Source organism: Rosa chinensis, chromosome 7 (genome assembly GCF_002994745.2).
Source record: "Rosa chinensis cultivar Old Blush chromosome 7, RchiOBHm-V2, whole genome shotgun sequence".
NCBI lineage: Eukaryota > Viridiplantae > Streptophyta > Magnoliopsida > Rosales > Rosaceae > Rosa > Rosa chinensis.
This window is the reverse complement of record NC_037094.1, coordinates 1,901,186-1,924,085: the sequence shown is the minus strand read 5'-3', so window position 1 is coordinate 1,924,085 and position 22,900 is coordinate 1,901,186. Positions and strand designations below refer to the sequence as shown.

General features: G+C 37.7%; 3 protein-coding genes across 4 annotated transcripts; 1 reads left to right on the top strand and 2 right to left on the bottom strand.

Annotated features, from left to right (window-relative positions):
* Window positions 1-2,570: 2,570 nt before the first annotated feature.
* On the bottom strand, window positions 2,571-7,566 carry LOC112180910. 2 transcript variants are annotated; one of them, XM_040511794.1, is made up of 14 exons: window positions 7,250-7,566; window positions 7,039-7,115; window positions 6,843-6,956; window positions 6,337-6,432; window positions 6,012-6,056; window positions 5,890-5,928; window positions 5,589-5,757; window positions 5,063-5,332; window positions 4,443-4,516; window positions 4,183-4,296; window positions 3,784-3,876; window positions 3,376-3,420; window positions 3,180-3,218; window positions 2,571-3,056 (listed from the first exon to the last, which is right to left on the bottom strand). In XM_040511794.1, exons 1-14 carry the CDS (start codon window positions 7,485-7,487, stop codon window positions 2,856-2,858), a joined length of 1,614 nt encoding a protein of 537 aa, XP_040367728.1. In that variant the 5' UTR covers window positions 7,488-7,566; the 3' UTR covers window positions 2,571-2,855. The 2 variants fall into 2 exon arrangements, with proteins under 2 accessions (XP_040367728.1, XP_024175256.1); XM_024319488.2 differs by having other exon boundaries at window positions 2,575-3,056; window positions 4,443-4,519.
* A 3,283-nt stretch (window positions 7,567-10,849) lies between these two features.
* LOC112179407 (protein JINGUBANG) lies at window positions 10,850-12,662 on the top strand. Its single transcript, XM_024317808.2, has one exon. The coding sequence runs from the start codon at window positions 11,128-11,130 to the stop codon at window positions 12,352-12,354; it is 1,227 nt and encodes a 408-aa protein (XP_024173576.1). The 5' UTR covers window positions 10,850-11,127; the 3' UTR covers window positions 12,355-12,662.
* Window positions 12,663-14,771: 2,109 nt separating this feature from the next.
* Window positions 14,772-16,605, bottom strand: LOC112179915 (ribosomal RNA small subunit methyltransferase G). Its single transcript, XM_024318404.2, has 7 exons — window positions 16,313-16,605; window positions 16,038-16,230; window positions 15,844-15,953; window positions 15,643-15,721; window positions 15,468-15,535; window positions 15,121-15,187; window positions 14,772-15,022 (listed from the first exon to the last, which is right to left on the bottom strand). The coding sequence occupies exons 1-7, from the start codon at window positions 16,532-16,534 to the stop codon at window positions 14,910-14,912; spliced, it is 852 nt and encodes a 283-aa protein (XP_024174172.1). The 5' UTR covers window positions 16,535-16,605; the 3' UTR covers window positions 14,772-14,909.
* Window positions 16,606-22,900: the final 6,295 nt, after the last annotated feature.

The window sequence follows — 22,900 nt, the reverse complement described above, 5'->3', positions numbered from 1 at the left end:
AATGGAAATGGTGTTTCTCACAAGAAAAGAAGTTCCTAATAATTGAAAATATCGACCAAAGCAAATTAATGTTGAAAACCTAATTTATACATGGCTTGTCAACCTAATTTGTGCTGGCATACTTCATAGTCTTCAACCTGTGTCCCTATGTAAGATCTCAGCGTATTCTTGGATAAAGCTGTGAATAAGGAATTCCGTGCCTTGAAATCACAACTTCTGTTCCGAACCACTTCTTGTGTCCACTCCTGCCTAGGCTTAAGAACTCTTGTAGATGTCCCCATTTCCTTCTTTGTGTCTTCAGGCTTGGTTAGGTGTTCCCATCTAGTTTCAACGATGTTCCACATATTCTCATCTTGAGAATAGAGAAACGGCCTCATCATGATCTTCCATTGCTTGTAGTCTTCACTATCAAAACATGGGGGATAATTTATCGAACCAGCAGCTCAGTCACGTTCACGTTCCATCATGTCCTCGGATCTACTAAAAAAAATTAGAACCGGCTATGATGCCAATTGAAAATACTAGGATGAACGTATTTATGGGTATTGGGGATTGATAGATAGGTTGCAATCCCTATTGGGCAAAAAACTGAAAATCAGACAGAACAACAAAACTTTGGTTATGCAGTGAAAAACTCAATTTGAGATTAAAAACACCGGCTCTTACTCTTGATAACTCAAAAGAAAATCGATCCACTAATGGTGAAGAATAAGTTTCTTTACAAATACACATAGCACTACTCTCAGCTATAATCACTAGACTAACTGGTGAGGTGTTCGCTTGAACCTTGATTGCCTTCTTCACTTTGAACGATCTTCAATTATCTCTCTTCTTGCATCCACAACTTCTGTACTGATCTCGAGAGAACCAATGCATATGAGTGAATGAACAATGAGACACTTAGACACTGAACAAGTGTTTCGTGACTCCTATGGGACTCTTTCTAAGCAAGCAAGGTGCACAATAATTCTTGCGTCAAAGTCGTCCACAAATGAAGGCTACTTTTCTGAATATGGAGGAAAAAAAAATCCTCAACAATCAAGACTTTACTCTAGTTGGACTCCTAATAGGAATGGTCTTTTAATAAAATATTTCCAATTAAAATAAACAAATCGTAAATTAATTAAGATTTCAATGGTCGTACGATTTTAACAGTTGGAAAATATTCTTGTAAAATAATATTTAAAAGCCGAAAGATACTCTCTAAAATCGAACTCCCTAAAATGTAGAACTGACTCGGGGATTGCAACAAGTTGCAATCCCAGTGCATATACAGAATAATGAGATGCATTTACCTGAAACTTCTCCGAGATCAGTATTGATGTCCTTTTTCCAACTTCTAAAGATGAGATTAGATAAAATACATCACTTGCTTTTTTATGGGAATGCCAACACTCAATATGTACAAGGCTCTTGTGCTTACAAACTCGGCCAAGATTTGTGCATTCTGAGCCACCAATGTGGCTGTCTCTGCCATTAGGTTAAGCTTCCACGAAGCATCGGAATTTTCGGCAGGGTTTTCAGGGGGTGGCAGCTAGTTGGCAAAAAGAGGTGGTGGCTGGTTGGCCGGGGTTGGTAGTGGCTAGTTTGCTGGAGTCGGGGGTGGTGGCGGTGGGTTGGCCAGGGGTGATGGTGGCTGGTTTGTGGGAGCCGGAGGTTGGTGTGGTCGCTTGAGAGAGGGAGCTCTGGGAGTAGCGGCACCCCCCTTTCTGTTCATCTTTTCTGACTGCCGATTGCTTTGAGAGGCAGGTCACATTTGTAAACCCTAAACTCCAGACAACATTTTGAATTCCCCCTACATTGTTAATTTTGCGTTTAGACTTCTTAAGCAGATGTTAACAGGTAAACCCAGAAACGATCGTGGAGAGGAAGAGGGTTTACCCAATCAAAGTACGACACCTATTATGGGGCTTTTAAATGATACAGACAAAAACCACGAAACCCTCTAAAACCCTAAACCCTTTTCATCACATAGGCCTTTTTTGGTCTACTTTATACTATTTTACCATACATAACAATTCTCTTCTATTTTCTCAATTAAAAACATTTAAACTATATCCAGCCAACTTGCCAAAAACCTAGGCTCCACCTTAAATCATCAACGGTTTGGATTTGGAATTGTTGATCTAAAATCCATCAACACACCTTGCCATATCTCTCTCTCTCTTTTTTTTTTTTTGGCATTTGTCACTTGGTATTTTTATCGTTATTAACTTGTACAGATAAAAATAGGCGAATAAGTCTAGAAAACTCAAATACTGCATATCATAACAAATCTCTACATTAATATACCCAATGACTAAAAAATCGATAATTTGGCCGAAATATCGGCGAAGTTTTCGTTTTTTTGAGGTTCTGATATTTTGGATGACTTCCAACAATTTTCCGTGCGATATTTTAGGAATTTCGCGATATATTCTAAAAGTAATAAATAGTATACAGGCAACTTCAAACATTTACTCTACATAACCAAGCTTGTTCGCCGTTTTTTTTCTCTTCTTCTTCTTCTATTAATATTATAATTGAGAATAATATTATAATTGATAATTGATCAAATAAGTAGTTCACAAAGTTTCACTTAAACTTTCAATGATTTTATCCTAATTTCCATAATTTTGTTCAAAAATTTATCGATATTGAAACTTTCACGATATTTCCATCGAAATTTTCATTTTTCGAACCATTGATATTTCCTCGATACTCGATATTTGGTCATTGAATACACCATCACCAACAAGGCCATTTCCTAACCACTACCAATCTACCATGGCTTAAAGTTCGTTCCTCCTTCTAGGACATCTCGATTACACAAGTTAATACTCTGCAAGTTTCAAAACCAAGTCCACATCTTCCACTTAATGCATGTTCCCAGCAGATTCCACAGGAGGAAATTCTCCGGCAGTAATTTCCTCTTTCATTTTCATCCTTTCAAGGGTCAACTTCATCTTCCGAAGCATAGTTTTCGGTCTCACATTGTTAACAAGGCACTCTTTCACGCCAATCCTGACCAACTTTAATCCTTGACGCTTAAAACCCATAGCAGTAACAGCGCATCCCTATTCATTTACATGTAAATTAAAAATCACTACACGTTCCCAATCCATCAAAGGGCTGCAGACCCCAAGGAAAAAAAAATTAAAAACATAAATATCCACACTTCAAAGGAGAGGTAATCTCACATCAACATATATCTCACAACCCGTCAGCACCCCAAGTTCCTGCATCCCATTTATCTTGTTAGCAGAAGGTATAAAGCACGCAAGTAGAATGTGAAGATAGATATCCCATGCATGCCTTGATATGTTCATCAGTTCATGTTTATTTATTTCACTCTCATGAATACAAGTACAATGAAATGTAGATCACTTTATGCACCTTTAAGTAGGGCCGAAGTAGTCCACGCCGCTTCTTAATTAGCTTCTGCACATGACACCAGAGATTAGAACAGCCTGAAAATTTCTTGGGTCCAACTCTTAATGGAGTAGCTGATTCCCAGATTAAGGAGCACATTCAAATCTTCTCATAACAAAATCCTGTTTCACTAAATCCTAATAGCATCTAATGCAGAAATGCCTTTCAGTTATCGCTGCATATGCTTAAGTCAGAATTTGCTCACCAAATGATGTGGCACTGTGTTTCGCCACATCATGTGGTTACGATTTGGTGCGCCAATTTGGCAAGTCTACCATTCTTCAATCATTCACATTTGTATTAAGGTAAAAAAAAAAAAAATTTGACAGCCAAATAAAACACAACAAACTATGATAAGACTTCTCCACCCACCCTGTCAATCTTATATTGTGAGCAAAAACCACCATTACGATACGCTGTCTTGATGATGTCATATTGCAGATTCTCATTCAGTACTTTCATTACCTGCAATCAAAAAAGTTGCGCACTGAAATCAGAAATTAATTGTATCAGAAAAGCTCAAATTCCATCAAGTGAAAAGACACATGGAGATTTCAAAAGAAAAGGCAGTTTAAATAATGAGATACACAGAGGATTGCCATAAAATTTGATTATTTACCATTGGTCAATATTATTTTTACGTGCCCTTGCCTCAAACTCAGAAACCTAACTATAGCTTGGATTCAACATCAAACCATTTGAACTCAGAGAGAATAGCTCATTAGTTATTATCAGAGGAGTAAATAATAACACTGAGTTTGTCATTTGTACCATTGATGGTGGAACACGAGTTAATGACAAAAGTTCAAGAACATCCCTAGCCTTGTAAATAATATCTGGATCTTCAGTCCCGCTGGTTGTTGATAATGTCATGAAACGCTCAGCCTGAACACAATTTCAAACACCACAATCATTTGTCCATCAACTCATATAATATAAATCGCTGATCAATCTAGGTCAGACTTCATAATAATCAACAATTTCATATTGAAACAACTAAACATTATAGTTTTCATGCATTGGGGACATACCAGATACATTGTACATGAAATGCCATAATCTTCTAAAAGCGACTTCAACAGTGGCCAAGCTTCTAGAACGGCTTCTTCTGTGCAAAATAAAGCAAAGTCTTACAGGTAAGAAAAATAACAATTTAATAACTAAAAGATTAATGAAACAAATTATAGGAACAACCACAATAATAAATTTAATTAAAACGAGACCTGAGAATGTAATAATTTCTCAAAGCAACTGATCCAAAAACCATACAAGTAATCAATACAGCCATCCAACGAGCTATATTCAATGTAGCACTCTACACAATTTGAAACTATTTAAGACAGTGGCAGCATGAATTATTCTCGCATCAAATATAAATGATCACTGATCAGAATGTAATTGGATGGAAAGGACAGATTTTCCTTAACTTTTGGATCTTGCGGGAGTGGGGATTCAAACTTGCAGCTTCATCCACAACAGTGGAGAGAAATAACATACCAATTGTAACAAACATTGTTTATGTGTTACGATATCATGATCATAAGTTTAAATTGGAAAAGATTGTTTCCTCATTTTTCATAAAATTACTGATCACCAAGAAAATATAAACAGATAAGATCAAAAAAAAAATAAGACAGAGAGAGGATGCTACCTCGATGATCAAGGAAGAACGAACCACACACAAGCATTCCATCTTTGTTCAATGAAGGGCCAAATAAAGAAAACTCTGTCTGATTGACTTCTGGTGTCGGGTCATCCTCCGATTTTTTGTATCCAACTCGCGGGTTCCCAATGGATGGCTTCAGTTCCCCGACATCATCCCCCCTCGTCAGGGTAAGCTCCGAATTTTTCTGTTCAACTAATGGGTTCCCACCTAATCGCTTCAAGAATCTCAGTTTTTCTCCAGGAGCAGTTTTGAACCCTAGCAAACCACAGAGAAATAGTCAACGGGACAGTTGTGAGAAAATCGAGATAAGGAAATTTGCTTGGTTTGTTTTGTACGCCAAGGGAACCCTGGTTAGTTTAAGATAATTGTTTCGTAAAAGATGAATAAAGTTCTTAAGAAAAAGCATCCTCAAGTAAGAATGACACCGCCCTAACTCACAACTCCATCTCCGATAAGAAATTCCAACCACTAATTAATTATGGAGAACGAAATGAGAAGTAAAGAAGCTCACCATAAGCATCCATCTCGAGATTCTCTGTCTGTCCATTCCTTTCTTGAAACAATTTCAACAACCTGACAGCAGTTCCAGGATTCTGACCTTTAACAATGCAGGATGTCACAATACCCCTGATCGTCAATAGTCCTTCAGGAATTGCGCTAATTGCAGTGACAGAAAATCCCTGTTCAATAACAGGAAAAAGAATACATCATTAAATTCATAGCCCCAACTTCATCTGGAGGTCGCCAGACGAAAAGAAGAGATGCACAATTTAATCATCGACCACGATCACTAAAGGAAAAGTAACCCTTACATTAATGAAGAGGGAGCAACCGGATACAGATACAAGGCCCTGCATCACAATTACAATGTTAGGAATGTGAAACTAATGAGTCTTTTGAACAGAAAGAACATAATTTATATACATTCATGCACCTCTATGTTGCGCCGAATATTTTTCATCCGTGTAAAATATTGCCCCTGAACATGCACACAAAAATTGAGATTAGGACGGCACCCACTAAGAATAAAGGGGGGTATCTGGTCTCACTCTTCATGAGATATCTAGGAAGGAAGAAAGTGCACAATTCCTTATATTATCCTCAACTAGAAGTTCGCAACCTCAAAACCTTTTTAATGTTAAAACTTAAAATGTTACAGAAAAGCATTAAGCAGCAAGAGAATGATAAGAATAAAATGTCCCGCGTCACAACTACAGAGAATGCTTTCAAAATCATAAATAGAGACTTTAGCGACATACCTTACTCTTAAACGAAAGTTTAGAGAGAAGACCACCGTAACAATTGGCAGTCCAGATGATGTCACAATGCAGCCTGCCATCCAGTATCTGTATGGCCTGAAATGAACGCATTGCGCACTCAAATCAGCAATGACATAGAGAATGGTTCACATTAACCAGATACAGTTGATGAAGTAAAGAAGAAAAGGGTAGACAGGGTCAAAGTGAGCATTTTGTTGCCTAGAGAGAAAGAATTCATTGAACAACAGCAGTACAATTTTTTTATTTTTTATTTTATAAGAGAAGTCTTTTTATTGACCAAGAAAAAGCAAAATACAGAGAAGCAGACAAGACGAAGAGACAGATTAAGCAACAGAGAAGGATGCTCAACTGACCCTATAACATTATCTTACTACCACACACGCACACGCACACGCACCAGCACCACTTGAAACTTATAGTTATTTGTATAAGTAAAGTAAAGTGAGCATCAAAAGGGAAAAGTAAAGTGGCATTTGTATTTGTACCATTGATGGTGGAACATTAGTCAATGCCAGAAGATGAAGGAGGTCCCTAGCCTTGTAAACAATATCCGCACCCCTAGTCCTTGTCGTCGTTGCCACTGTTATGAACCTCTCATCCTGAACATAATTTGAACAACTCATTTGTGACGGATCGAAATACAAACTACTGAAAATCAATCAAGTGCATGCTCTGGCTTACCCAATCGAGTTTGCATGACATGCCATACTCTCCCAAGGCCGACTCCACCATGGGCCATTCTTCTGCCAACACTTTTGCTGCATACAGCATTAATGTTTAATAATTAATTAATTAATTAACTAGCCATATATTTAACTAAGGGTTAACAATATGATAATCATTTGACTAATTGAAGAAGTAAAAAGCTAATAAGCAAGCTCTCATTACGTACCTCGTCCAGGATAAAACATGGAAGAGAAGGAGGTGTAAGCAACCATGCCATCCTTGTTCAACGGCGGCTTCGACTCCATCGCCGCCCCTTCTGTTGTTATTTTTCTCGGCGAAAAGGTCGTTGCGTGCAGCCACCACGGAACTCTTTCGCCAAACGAAAAGCGTGATGCGAGTGACGGACGGGACAACACAGCCTTCATATCGTCCGACGACTTCCATTTGTCGCCGCAGATCTCCATTATCCTTCGTCGCTCAGTGACTTTTGATACCCTTTTTTTTTTGAAATAGAATTTTGATACGGTTTGAAACCCTAGAAAATAGTAGAAATGACAGAGAAGGATGGGAGAGGGATTCTACTCTCTCTTTTCTGGAAGAATCGAGATGAGGCGGGTCTAAAGTCTTTGGGCCTTGGGCCCACCGTAGTTTTTCCCCTTTTCTTTAGAGTATGGGCCAGCTGTGGTTGTAATTCAAGTCCACTTTACTGGTGTGAGTCATGCTCTACTGGACTAGTAACTGGTATTCACTTAGAGCAAGTGCACCGGTGCTCTTTTGCCCGGGCACCACCTCAGCATTCCATGATTTTGACTGGGCAAGCTCCATTTTTCCCCTCCACCGGGCCTGTTTTGCCTGGGCAGGATTTGCATTTGTTTGACCAAGGGCAAGAAAAATGTCAAGCCCATGCCTTTTTCTTTGCCCAGGCTTGGCTTGCTGCCACCTTGGCCTGCAGCAGAACATGGCTGACATCACAATGGCTGCGCAGAAGGAGACGCGACAGAGAGACAGCGTGAAGAGCACGGGCGAATGGTGTGCTGCCACGACCATTACAGTTAAATGAACAGTAAAACGATGAACAGTAAAACGAAATAGTGCGTCAGAACAATTAGATCCACTTGGTGAACAGTAAATACGAACAGTGAAAAAATGAACAGTGTTGACCGGGCAAGAAAAACAACGGGTGTAAACCCATGTCCAGTGGCAGTGAATAGTAACTTGACTGGTCGAATTCTTGACTTCTCGACTTTGCCTTTTCTTGACTACGGGTGCACTTGCTCTTATCCATGGATGGATTTAAATTCAATGGAGAAAATTACGAGTGTTCCAATTGGCTTGTTATTTTTTTCACCATTTGATTAAAATCCAACGGCAACTGAGCAAGACTACCCACAGATTTAACTGACCACTTGAGCGGAACTGCATTAGTGTCCCAATAATACCAATTTGGAGTTGTGGTGCTAAACGGACTTTGTGGGATTATGGGCCTTATCGAGTTTGTTGCCTTGGATCGAATTCGGCCATAAAGATCATTGAGATGAGACCAGCTTAACTACAATTTTCTGCATATGCTTTTTTAGTGATATAAGTATTTAGTTCGACCACGTGTAGTCGTTTACAAATTTATTGTATGATAAATGAAAAAAGAATTTTTGACTTTAACCTAATAAAAAAAATGAAAGTAATAATAATAATAAGAACAACAACTACTCATGGAGGGGCTATGGCTTCAGTACATATAGTTTGATGTAGAGCAGCGATTGGTGGTTGCTGACCCTAAAGGCAATAATGTCATGTTATGCTTGGGACCAACAGACAAATATGGGTATGTTGCAGCTCTAAGTCGGGTTTATATCACCAGATATGTTTCGGGTTTTTAATTTAGTGCTGGGAAGACAGACCTCATTACATATCATGATTCATGATTCCTGAAAATGTATTATCATGCAATTGAAAAGCTGCAACAAAGGGAGGTGGGCTTTACTGATATGTGGATACTTATTCCACTTTCATCACCATAATAGATTTCATTCCTTGAGAGGATCGGAAAGCTGTCCCTCCCTTCAATCCCATCAAAAGCTGGTTGAGCATGGTATAAGTGCTATTGTTAACATCAGATACATAGTGGATTAGAACTGGAATTCAATATGAATTACTTTGGGTTCTTCTTATTCTACCGTACTGATCAGTATGGCATACAAACTAAATCCGACGGTGATTAATAATCTAATTTCTAGAGCAAAGGGGATGATTCAAAGGTTAAACACCAGTCTGTATACCATATTGATCGTTGTGCGATACAAGTTTTGATTTCCAGTCTAGAAATGACAAGACAACAACTTCATTCATTATGCATTGAAGACAATGAAGAGAATAATCATACTTCTGAGGACTAGACTACTACGAATTAGAAGTCACTTACGATCTGTACTATCCACTGTGTCTCCATTTCAAATTTTTTTTGACATTTCTCAAATACAATATAATGGAACCTAAGACAAGAAAATCTCCCGAAATATCATAAAAGATACGATTTCAGTCAAGTAATAAGGGGGGAATGAAGTAGGCCTAAAGAAAGAAACTGTACGAAATGGATCCATCAGACGCAAAGACTAGCTAAAAACAATTTTCCTTGGTCCAGTATGGAGATAATTGTTCTTGAAAGAAATGGTTTGGATACAAAAGTATGCCAACCACACTCTCAATTATTTTCAAACTAGTCATAATTTTTTCAAATACATTGAATTTATTCGTGGGTTCATACTACTTCGTAGCTGCAGATAGAGCATTTACCTCTTTTTCAGAGGATTAGCCCTACTTTGGACGATAAGATAAGAAAGCATCAAAATATCAAAAGAAGTTAAACAACAAGTAGTAGTTCATCTTTGCCATATACCTAAAGTGCATAAGTAATAGATCAATCAATCACCAAGCAAATTGCATTCAAGAACAATTAGCATCCACAAAACATCATTTTCATTCTTCCATTAGGCCTTTTGGACTCTCATTATAGTTCCTTAGAGGTCAGAGAGCAAGTCATTGTCAAGTACTGCGCTTTACATAAGCCAAAAAGACTATAGTTTGTTAGCCAAAAATATGAAAATGAAAATTGTACCTACAAGATATTATCATGATGAGACAGGTATAAGAGAGTACAAACACTTATCACCCATTGATAGGTCCTAAGGGGGTCCAATCATGGGTCCTTTTGTCCCTCTGATTTCTCATTTCAGGGAAAATAACCATACCAGTAGCAAAAAAACGAGTGAGACACACTATGGGCATAGCAATAGAAAAAGACTACATGTAAAGCTATTATGCACCAAGCTATAGTTGAGGTCACATGGGACACAATGCCTAGCTTAATTCATAAACTTCTAGTCCTCATTTCTCTCCTACAGGTCCTTTGATAATTATAGAGGAAACCCTAATCAGCAAGTTCTTTCTGATCACATAAACAACCTTACCTATCTTGCTTGTGTTGTGAAGTACGTGGCTGGTTCACCTTCATAGCCTTGAGCAAGAGGTTGGAGCATAAGTTTATTTTTATCACAGAGCAAAACTTGTTGGTGGAGGGTTGTGGTTGGATGAGTATAGCTATAGCTTAATTTCTCCACCAAAACAGGGAGTTAAATATATTTCTAGATCCTATAGAGGAGGGTCACAGAGTCGGGCTGCTTAGCTCAATGATATGGACAAAACTTATCAGTCAAATATGGACAACAGTGGAAATTCTTCTCAATATTATTTTTGTTCTTTTAAATATCCAAACTTTTCACAGAACCATCTGATTCTGTCCCTTGCTTCCTGAGTTTAAGATCAATAAGAGAAGAAATGCAGAGCATTTGCGAAGATCATGGATCCCAAATGACAGTGCAGAACAACCAATTCCTATGCTCCACCCACATAATTTATCTGGCCCAATATTGCTTCACCACTTTTTGAACAGTGTAGAAGCTATTTTTATATATCTTTTAGCTTTAAATAGGCCTCCTAAATGCTCCCAATTTCTTTCTAGCTTAGCTATCCTCATACCTCATTCCTCATTCTCTATATATATTAATATACACTTCACTTTCTTCTCCCACTCCTTCTCTAACATGAACCATGGAATACCACCAGACCTATCCGTACTCAAACAATGATATTGAATCTCAGACAAATTATTTTCATGGTGATCAATCAGATCATTACCTTACTTCTGAGCCAAGCCTCCAGTCAGTTCCATCCCTGTCCTCACAATCCCACAGTCAAGAAAATCAGCCCACCTATCACCACTGCCTCACCACTTTGCAAGGCCACAACTCCTACATATCCTCTCTCACCATATCTGGAAACTTCATCTATATCGGCTCTTCCGACAGAGAAATCCGGTCGTGGAAGTGCAACCCTCACGTCGAGTTCAATAACGAAAACTTGAGTGCTGATCATGGCATGGTGTCTGCAGGAAAGGGAGCAGTGAAGTCCCTAGCAATTTCAGGTGACAAGCTCTTCAGTGCTCATCAAGATCACAAGATTCGAGTCTGGAAAATCGATAACAATGAACCTGACCACCAAAAGTACTCGCGCTTAGCCACGTTGCCAACGCTTGGTGACCGCGCTGCTAAGCTTCTGATGCCCAAGCACCAGGTCCAAATAAGAAGGCACAAGAAGAGCACTTGGGTCAATCATGTGGACACTGTCTCTGCACTAGCCTTATCAAGAGACGAGTCACTTCTTTATTCTGTTTCATGGGATCGAACGCTCAAAGTATGGAGCACATCAGACTTCAAATGTTTGGAGTCTGTGACAAATGCACATGATGATGCTATAAATGCAGTGGCAGTATCATTCGAGGATGGACATGTTTATACTGGTTCAGCAGACCAAAAAATTAAGGTGTGGAAGAAAGAGTTGGGCGAAAAGAAACATTCTCTAATTGCTATATTAGAGAAGCACAATTCTGGGGTCAATGCACTTGCTCTGAGCAGTGATGGTTGCGTGTTGTACTCCGGTGCATGTGACAGGTCCATTGTTGTTTGGGAGAAGATAGATACTGAGGGTAACATGGGTGTTGTGGGTGCGCTTAGAGGTCATACCAAGTCCATATTATGCCTGGCAGTGGTTTCAGACTTGGTATGTAGTGGTTCTGCAGACCAAACGATAAGAATCTGGAGAGGGGTTGCTAGAAGTTATTCCTGTTTGGCCTTGTTGGAAGGGCATAAAGGTCCAGTCAAGTGTTTAACTGCTACAGTTGACCACAGCAACACATCTGACGCGTCCAATTATCTCATTTACAGTGGGGGTTTGGACTGTGACATCAAGGTTTGGCAGGTCTTTGTTCCTTGTCAGTAGAAGACTCTTTCTCTTTTACTTGTTCTAATCTTCTTCCTTCAGCTAAGTCTTGCCAATTAAGAGGAGATCTTGTTTTTCTGCTTTCTCTTCTTTTGCTATATGTTAGTTTCCCTTCTCTCTACTTGCTGGAGACTATTAGTCACTTGGGTTAGGTTAGAAATGCCTGCCTAAGAGATATGAAGTGTATGATTCATGAGACTGTGTGATCTTAGAGGGTGAGATATTCTTGTGGAAATGGAAGTATGATGAAACAAGTATGTACGCTATCATATAATAAGAAGATCAATGGCTTTCATATAATAAGAAGATCAATCATTTTTAAACATTCTGTATCTGTTGCTTAATTCAAATTTTTATGATGCTGTGTTTTCTCCAAGAGGATGACAAACTTGATAAACAAATATGTAGATGAGCTAGAATAGTCGTATGAAATAGCAAAACCAAAGAGAAGACAAAAAATATTAAAGAATTATCAATAAAAGCAAACCAAACTCACAGAAATCCAAATTAAAAAGCAAAGGAATCAAATATAAAAAAATGAAGAAAACTCAATGGGAAAATTTCTTAAAAGTGGGAAATGACATTAATAAATAGTATCACATAAAATACATATGGTTCTCTTTTTCTTAACAATAGTGTCGTCACCGTCGTGTGCCCGAGAAGGATTGGTTGGCATGGATTAAATATGTGATGCAATGGCCAATGGAGTGTCACTACTTGCCTTTTCCTTTTGGCAAGGATTGGTTGGATTGTGGGGGGCAACCCAAAAGATGGAGAGAGCGCATAGAAAGGACACTCACTCACACTCATTCTCTTAAGAATCTTACCTTCCATTGTCCAAAATCTCAATATATATATATATATATATATATAAAGCTTTTTTCTCTAAGTTTTGGTTTCTTTCAGGCAAATATCTATATCTACCTTTCACAATAAAGCAGCAGGTAGGTCTGCCAAAGCAGGATTCATCCAAAGCTGATTAATTAGAAAGCATAAACTCTATAATCATATAATGAAGGGTGCAAAAAACAGTAATCACCAAGTCCGATAATGAAGTAATCACTTAATAACTTCATATAAAGTTCCAATTTGACCTTTAAAATGTATTATTACAAGTGGAGAAGGAGTTAGGTAACAGTCAATTTAGTTACTACAGCACACCAGTATTTTAACCTACTTCATTGCTCTTTGTCACAAATCCCACTCCTAGCTATCATGCACATAACGTTGTTGACCCAAAAGAAGAAAATATTATATGATATGAGATTTACTTTACTATCAAGCTTTCTGAAAGATAATTATCCTATTAAAGAAATCATAGGACGATCTAACTTCGATAAGCTTGTATACACCTGTCTACTCACCGTCCACGCTGCGCAACATAGCTTCCGTGCAGCAATGCTTTATCGGGTAGAACCTAAGTTTAACGCAGATAATGTGCAAATTAACAAAGCCTTCCAGTCCTCAACTTTTCTTTTTGTAAATTTTATACTACAGAAAAGTGAATTTAATCCCTCAAAGTTTCAGATCAAAAGGAGTAGATGGTGTTGGCTAAAGATGAAGCATGAGAGAGACGGATGAAAAGCATAGATTGACTCAAAGGGAGGAGGGGATACAATTTGGCAAATGTAGGCAACATTGCCTCCAAATGAGGTGTCTTTTCAGCTGGCAGTAATTTATTGGTAGGAAAGCAGCAATTCGTATACCACTTCTGCATATGATCTGTGATAACACTCAGTAACTCACTAGTTAGGCATAAGATGACCTAATTAAGACCATGTCTCTAATTAGTCCACACTCCATAATATTAGTAGTTACTTGTTCTTGATCGCCTATTTCACCTTACTAATTCATCATAATATTTGTTCAGTTCATGAACCTGTAATGCTGCTTCCACTGTTTAATTTTACTTTTAAGCAGGGCAGCAGAACTTAATTTTGCTTCTCAAAGTACATGTCATATGCATTTCCATTTTTGCGCACAAAGCAGCATCATTCAGGGAAAAATACATTAAATTAATTATCATGCAAATACTAATTAAAAGTGGTTACTGCTCTGGGAGTAGTCTCCCAAGTTCTACTTCAATAATTGAGTTGTTGGTTTTTTACATTTTTAAAAGTTAGCAGTTCCTAACCCTATAGGAATCCATTTCTTCTGTATAATCACCCTGTACATGGACAACATCACTTTGTATTTTACTAAAAAAGTTTCACCCATGTAAAGTCCTGTCACTCCTGTGAGTGAAGTGTTAGTTACGTAGGTCTAGAAAAGCCAAAGGGGGATTACATGAAATATCTCTTAGTTTATAAAATGCATACTTATTCGCAGAAATGCCTCGACTAATCAACACCAGAAACAGTCAAAGAAGAATAAGTGCATGGCTGATTAGACTTAATCAATCATAATGGACAACGGTGGACCAAAAGCAATTTTATTCAGATGCAGCGTTTTTGTTTCCAAAGTGAAGTTGCATAGAAAAATTAAGAGGGGCTGAGGGGAAATGGCAGGCCAACAAAATATTACATTCGAATTGGGCACATGAACTATTCGTCTATTCATAGTGGTACTTTCACCGGGGTACCTGGATCACGAGGATACTTCTTTGGGGTGGGACTGGTTTTCAGACATACAATGGCCGTTCTTTGTCCATATGGGCTGTGAGATTCCACTGGGTACAGATAGAGGTTACATCAATAGAAACAATTTAGTGATGTCCATCATACATATTAGTGGTTGATTTTCTTTCAAATTGGAAATAAGACATACCTGGGCACAGTTGTGATATGGAAGCACCCAAAATTTGAATTGCTTTTTCTGCATTCCTAATTTCCATCTGTTCAAATGTACAATATTACGGATTGATTAATAGCTCATGTCTAGAAAGTTAATTCAAGAAACAATGGACAGTTCAACATGTTGCCAGAGTGTTTAAAGGTCCAGAGAACATGTACAAGCAAAATTGTTAAACAATTTACATGACATGGTGCATTCTATAATGAAACTTCAGAAAGAACCGATTTATGAGATAAGACTTGAAAATGTACAAAAGTTTTGCATATAATATGTTGCTCTTTAGTAAGGCTAAATGATTGGTTGGTATGTGCAGAACCAACCTGAGGATCATGGCCCTTTGCAGCTACAAACAAGCCACCAACGCGAACCAGAGGAAGACAGTATTCCGCTGACCACCGAAGTAACAAAAAATCAACAACTCAACGTAAGGAAACCAGTCTTTTAAGTATTGAAAATCCACGCACGAAACCAAGACAAAGACGTTTACATTCCTACCCAAAATTCTCATCTCCGCAACCGCTCTGGCCACTGCTACATCATATTTCTCCCTGAAGCACACATCCTGACCCAAGTTCTGTCCTATAACAAAATTTGAAACACTTACTTTAACGCCAACCAATTTCTATCCGTATGTGTTTGTGTGACCACAAAAGACTAAACCTTCCTCAGAAACCAGCAAAACACAAGAAACAATACCTCTGCTCTTCCTCTAACAATCTCCACGTTTGATAAACCAACATGATTAACAGCATGCTCCAAAAAAACACATCTTTTGTTCATTGACTCCATCAGGGTCACTTTCCATTCTACACCACCAATCCAGCAAACAAGTAATTTAACCATCCCAATTACAAAAGAAAACAACTTTAAGCAAAAACAGATATATTTACCCGGGCAAGCAATGGCCAAAACCAACCCGGGCAGGCCCGCGCCGCTTCCCACATCCACAACGCTGACATTCCCACACGAGGCGCCACAATGCGAGAGATAAGAGTCTGTTATGGGCGGTATGATCGCCAGCGAGTCTTCAATGTGCCTCTCCATTACCTCACCCTCTTCTCTGACCGCGGTCAAGTTCATTCTCTGCAAAGACGACAACTTTATCAATCCTATGCTCACACATTTCAACGGCGGATTGGTGTGAGAGTGTGAGAGAGGAAAAGACCTGGTTCCATTCGAGAAGGGTGTCGACGTAGAGATGGATTTGGTGTTTTTGGCGGGAGTCCAAGGCTTCGAAGTGAGAGGAGCAGTGGATTGTGGCGGTGGTTAGGGTTTTGGGTGTGATTGTGGAGGGAAAGATGGGACTGGGTTTTGGGCGCGGAAGGTGTTTGAAGAAAGTCCCCAGAGAGAATGGGACTAGTGCGCAACGGCTAACCAACAACAACATCTTAGCGCGCGCCCAATTGGCCAATTTCGTTTGTTATGTATATATTGGGCTTGTTTCTTGTTTATTGTGACAGATGATGGATTATGTGGGCTCTCTAAGCCTCAAAGGCTCATGAAATTGCTGTTGCCTCTTGGCGTTGATGGATTTCGTTTATTGAAAAAGAAAATGCCCTTCCCATTTTTGTCGTAAATGGGACAGTTGCGTTCTGCAGCATTGTTTCGACCTATCAATTACATTATAGTAGACGGCGGAGATGGTAGTTTTGATATTTTCTATTTAAATATTGAGTGTTAAATCGGTCTTACCACGTGACATGAATATGTGTTATTTTAAATTTCTCCTCAACTTCTCATTTTTTGGTTTTGTGATAATGATGAATTGTTTCTCGTCCTTCTCTTTGTTAGAAAATAAGTGGTGATGTATTCTCAAAAAAAAATAAGTGATGATGCACTATTTTCCCTTTTTTACTCCAATAAAATAAAATAAAAATTCTGGTTTTTCACTCAAAACTGTGGACTATAGCAATTTTTTTTTTTTTTGCTAAAATTGTATATTTTTATTTTCTCACCAAAATCTTCATATTCTTAAGTCATAATTTTTAAGCACTTTCATAACTCAAAAATTTAGACTCAATTTTTTTTTAACAAACTTACAAAGTTGAATTCCGTCCCCGCTCTCTCTGGCTGAAAAGTTCTCCTGCCCTTTTTAATTTTTGGGGGAAAATTGCGGGTGACGGGTGACCATAAATCAGTAGCTGGGCCTGATCCACTAAACATATAATCACTAAGAGTATGGATTGGGCATGGACTGTAAAACTACATGGGCTTCTCAATGCCACAGTTGCCACTGACACCCAAAGCTATTAAGCTAATATAAACAGTAAAAGTTTGAGTGCATGCTCTGCTTGTCAGTTTGATTATTACTTATTTACACAGCTTTAAAATGGAGGGTGGTGTCAACCCACTTTCTCATCGTAATGATGATATCCAGCCTTCAAAACCCTAGCAGGTCATAGTGCTTGAAGAATCAAACTCACTTTTTTCCTGTTGACAGTCATAGGAGACTCACTACGACCTTTTTGGTTTTCTTCTCCCTTCTCTTTGGTATATACTATATAGGATCCTCATTGCCTATTGTCATGAACACTGTAGGTGAATCACAAAAAGTAGATAGCAAACAGTGATTGGGGGTGAACAGTGAACTTGGGATATTGAATTACAGCTATGGCTGTACTGGGTAATTACTAAACCAGAACCATCATCATCTATATGAATTGGCACTGTGTTGGAAAAATATAATTATGATTCTACTTTTATGGAATATTAACATGAAGTGGTGTGGGAATGAGTTTCTTGTTTGTTGGATCCATGGATGATCAAAGTTAATAAGCACTGATAAAGACTGGGAGACATGAAATACTGTGAACTTTTGTGAGCTTTGGTTTAGGACTTTGTTTGGTGCTAAAAAGATTTGAATCCCCGGAAAAATGTTTGCTTTTTTGTTGCTGTAGCTAGGCCGGTTCTCCTTTTTTCTTTTTTTTTTCTTTTTTTTTTCAATCGGACTACATTGGTGGTAATACCTACAAAAGCACAAAGTGGAACAAAAGGCTGGTTCAAAGTTGTTAACTTTAGCAGAGTCAAAACATAAAAGTCATTGTTTTGTATTATAGCCCCAGTTTGTGTCCTTAACTTTACTGTTTGGATGTTTAGTCTGAGTGGTTATTAATCTTCACAGGCAGCACTGACTTGATGGAGGATTTAGGGGTATTAATGGAGCATCCTTCTCCATCATTCACAGTACCTCTATGTTTAACTGTTTTTCTTAAGGTTGCCAAGGGTTAGATGCTTGTTGAAATTTATGAAAAACGCTTCAGAAGAGATAAGAGATGCTAAGAAACCAAGAGGTGTGCAAAGAGGCTAGTGTAAGATGGGCCAGATGTTTATTACAATGCTGAAAAGAGGCTTCCAAAAGGGGCGAGATCGAGATACTAAGAAAGTATCAAATTAATATGCAACAATGCTAAGATATGGACATATGGTGTTCGATAAATTACTGTTGAGAATATATACATCCCACATGGGAAAAATGAGACATTGTCTATGAGTTTATAAGGGTTTGGGCTTGGATACATCCCACATGGGAAGTTTATAAGGATTTAGGCCACTCCATCCATTATTAATTGGTTCTGGATATGAACTTCAAATTACTTTATCAATTACCTTCTATGAAAAAGATAAAAATAGTATAAGCATATGCGCATATTATATTACTATAGTTATTAAAGTAGAAGTATGAGCTGGTTCCTCTGATAAAGTCTCTAATTGTGAGGTTGCGCGCTGCCGCTAAGATTGAATATTCCTGCATGCCTTGTTCAGGATTTGGGATTTTCATATTTTCACCTGCACAACAAACTACACAAACACCATGTATATAAAAGAATGAATGATTAATTGATTGATTGCTTTGATCATCCTCAAGGTGATTGGAACAGGTTACAGGTTGGTACTGACTACGGAGATGGCCCATTGATCAAAATATGCTCGTCTGGGAATCTTATCTTTTGTCTCAAGAGGAATATATATATATATAGAGAGAGAGAGAGAGAGAGAGAGAGAGAGAGAAATTCCCAGCTAGCTAGCTCCCTCAAATTTCAATCTTCATGCTTCCAATATAAAAAATAAAAAAGAATACCTTTGTTTTTTATTGATAGATAAGAAGATTGAATATTGAGTTACTAATTAAACACCACACTGCTTTTCTAACCCTCAAAAAAAAAAGAGAGAGAGAGACCGAAATGCTTTTGCAGAAGTACCAGCATGTATTATTTTGGGATTTTTTGATTCTCTTGTATATGGTTCTGTCATTTCCCAGTTCTAGATTCCTCTGTCACAGTCTTAATCCATTTCATATATTATATACTATGTAACTAGTATACTACTTATAAATCTGATGTTGGCCTGCCAATTGCATCTTTAACTAGACCCAATAAAGCTAAGCTTTGAGGATTTCATAAACTCCATATATATGCAGTCACAAACAGCCTTTTACTGTAGACATCATATAATAGAGCCTCTGAATGAACAAAAGAACCAGGAAAACATTGACTACAAAGTACATCACAGCTGAGCTTTCCAAGTCTTAGAATCTCAATTACCACAAAAAAAAAGACATGTATAGGTGTAATTTTACTGTATCAATCACAAATCTTGTTCGTTATATAATCTATTAATAATATTTGTTTATTTATTTATCTCTAATTAGTAAGATAATGTCGGTATATAGTATATACTATCATCCATCTTAAAGAAAGAATTAATAATTATGCAAATTAACAAAAGTAAGCATTTGGAGGTAAGTTGATTGGGGTGTTGGAACCAAGGTTTCCAACAATTGCTGCAGCTGATTCCTTTTCTCCATAGAAAATGCAAACCTCTTTTATTTGGAACAGGAGCTGTGAGAGTGTGGGGGGCAAGGAAAAAGTTAAGCTTAGCTAGCACCAACAACAAGGCTTGGTGATCATAAAAACGCAATAATAGCTAGCAGCTTTGGATTTAAGCTCAAAGTTTGAAACAGAAAAAAACCCAACAGCTACTAATTATGATGCTCTCCTATTTGGCCTTCTCAGCAGCTCTGACTCTCTATACCACCCTCATCATCATCATCATGAACTATCATGATTACCCCCATCCCCTACTCTTTTATCATCATCATCTTCACCACTCACCACCAAAACAAACACAAGCTCATCAACACCAAGAAGAAGAAGAAGAAGAAGAAGAAGAAGAAAAAGAAGGTGAAGGTGAAGAAGGTGAAGAAGAAGAAGAGGAAGAGGGAGCTGCTGGTTTGAGCTTCACTACTACTAGTACTGATACTGGTACTGCTTATGATCATGAGCTATACTTGTGATTGTATGAGTAAAGGGTCGTTTTTCGATCTTCTCCGAAACGAGGGATCCAGAACTGATCTTTGGCTCAAAGGGGAATCAAGCGTCTCGGTCCGATCATTTGCTAGCTTAACTACATCAACCTAGCTTAGCTAGCAAATCCACATACCTTGTGAATTTTTGGCTACTTTTCATTCAAAGGGTTTCTTCATCTTTACCCTAGCTAGCTTATTTTAAGTAAATTTCGCTCTCCATCTCTCTCTCTCTCTAGTTTCAGTTAGATTAACATGTGATCTTCTTCTACCGATCATCATATTTAATCAGCTATATGTTAGAACTCTTGCTGTTTATTAATGAAGCAGTGATCATAATCGGTTTGCTTATGTTCTTTATTCAATATTAGGCATGTTTTTTCTTTTCTTTTTCCTTTCTGCTTTCTAGGGTTTGGTCATTTGATTTGGTTTTACTTTAAATAATGACATCTGCTATCAAGATCAATCTTCATGTATAATCATCCCATCTGATTAAATTATTCAAAGTCTCTCAGCTCATCGATCATGTCAAGGAAAGCTCTTCTTTTATGGTTATTTGTACGTATTATCTTATCAACTGTTGTTCAGAAGAAAAATGATCATTATGTGAAGCCAAAAGATATATGAATGGCTATATTTATTGATGAAGATGTTTTACAAGTTAGTGAAACATGTTTCTTGTCCTTGCAGGAATATTTCTTTGCCTGTTTCATTATTGGTTTTATTCTTTCCAATGTACAAACACTATAATAATATCTCAAATAGTTGTTTTCCTCATTCAAGAAGAAGATTTAATGATTAAGCTTAGGCATGCCTTCAGTATCAGTCTGTCCAGTTCTGGTAATATCCAGTACTACTTTTGCATCCTGCATGTGGAATATTAATTGTGGAACATATATGGCAGATATTTTTTGGGGTTTTTTTATTAAAGTAAACCAATCACAAAGTACGTTTCTTTTGTGAACTTAATCATGCTTATATATGCATCTTCATATGCTTGCATATGTTACTGGATCCATCTCTAAACGACAGTAATGTACTTTAATTAGGTTGCATTTGCATAGATTAAGGAGCAAAATGTATACCTCTCCGTAGTAGCATAGTCAAAAATTCTTACTCGAAAAAGAAAAGTATGTAGTTGGAATACAATGAAAAGGAAATTTTCACGGAGATGTGGGTTGAAATGTAGTGAGACTCGTGCTTTTATTAGGCATGCGCATGCCTAATAAATCAAAGTACAGCAACACTTTTTTCTTCGGTTTGAATGCTAATTACAAACAACATTACAAAGCAAAAATCAGATCATCAAGTTAACGTACATGATCTGCATTATTGCAATTGCCTTTTTAGTGTTGGTTAGATATAGGGACAAAATTCGATGACATTATCATGTTACTTGATCGCCTTTTGAATCCGAGTCCCTTGTGTTTTTTTTTTTTTTTTCATTCCATACTATACATGCATGTATTTGAATAGAGTGGGGGTCTGAAGTTCAGAGGGTGCCATTGGCCGATTAGTCTATGACCTCCCCGGTAGTGCAAGAACTATATACTCAAATTTGTGCAGAATCGTCTTGTATGGTCAATTTTTGTCCTAGGACTGATCTGTAATCTTTGTTACTATCAAAATGAGGTTGAAGCACTGAACAGGTTGCTTCTAAAATGCAGCTACTCTCGGTAACTAGCTAGTTGGCCATTGACCTCGACTCAGTAGTCGAAGTAGGGCCTAAATTGTGGTCATGGATTTACAACCCAACTATAACCATGGATAATGGATTAGGCCTGCAAGTTGGGATAGGATACAAAAGGCTCATATCCAATGGTCTCGGAGCGTTCCCAATATATTTTTTTTGTCATTTGTTCCCAATTTTTGGTTCTTCTTTCTTTGGAAAGAGTACCAACAGTTGTTGTTTACTTGTTTTGATGCATTCGTTCTGTTCCTTGTAGAATTAGTTTCTTCTATTCAAGTAGAATCCTAGGTGTTTGTGTTTGTTAACATGTGTAAATCTGAGTTACATAGTTTTGGCCTTTTGGAGTAAATACATTTTTGCAAGCTGTGCGGTTGTTGACTGTTTATGAGTGTATTATATTTCTGGAAACTTGGTTAGTTTCAAAGCTTCTGAGTTGTCTTTAAATAGAAAAGTACTTGAAGATGTGATTGAGATTTGTGACACAAATATTAAACTGTGGCCATTGCAATCTCTGTTCTCAAGAATGTTCCTCTCATCTGCAGATTCACCATGCCATCTCATGGTCATGTAATATTGTTTTGGTAATTATTATTTGATTGGCCTGCTTAATTCATAATTTCGAATGTTATTCACACTATCCGAAAGTTATTATACACTCTAATAGTTTGGGATCGAGTTACATAAAAGAGGGTTAAGTCTAAAGATGAACAAAAAATCTCGTAATTCTTTTGCGGGATTCATGTCACTTAATCCGATTACTT

What these genes read in the sequence shown, in the direction of transcription:
- LOC112180910 (XM_024319488.2), bottom strand. Translation starts at nt 7,487, where the DNA reads ATGGAGATCTGCGGCGACAAATGGAAGTCGTCGGACGATATGAAGGCT. An exon ending in GTTGCTCCCTCTTCATTAAT is followed by an intron (nt 5,758 to 5,889) that starts GTAAGGGTTACT and finishes GTTATTGAACAG; the next exon opens with GGATTTTCTGTCACTGCAAT. An exon ending in TACTTCGGCCCTACTTAAAG is followed by an intron (nt 3,219 to 3,375) that starts GTGCATAAAGTG and finishes AATGGGATGCAG; the next exon opens with GAACTTGGGGTGCTGACGGG.
- LOC112179915 (XM_024318404.2), bottom strand. Translation starts at nt 16,534, where the DNA reads ATGTTGTTGTTGGTTAGCCGTTGCGCACTAGTCCCATTCTCTCTGGGG. An exon ending in CCCTTCTCGAATGGAACCAG is followed by an intron (nt 16,231 to 16,312) that starts GTCTTTTCCTCT and finishes TCGTCTTTGCAG; the next exon opens with AGAATGAACTTGACCGCGGT. An exon ending in CATATCACAACTGTGCCCAG is followed by an intron (nt 15,023 to 15,120) that starts GTATGTCTTATT and finishes ATCTGTACCCAG; the next exon opens with TGGAATCTCACAGCCCATAT.
- LOC112179407 (XM_024317808.2), top strand. Translation starts at nt 11,128, where the DNA reads ATGGAATACCACCAGACCTATCCGTACTCAAACAATGATATTGAATCT.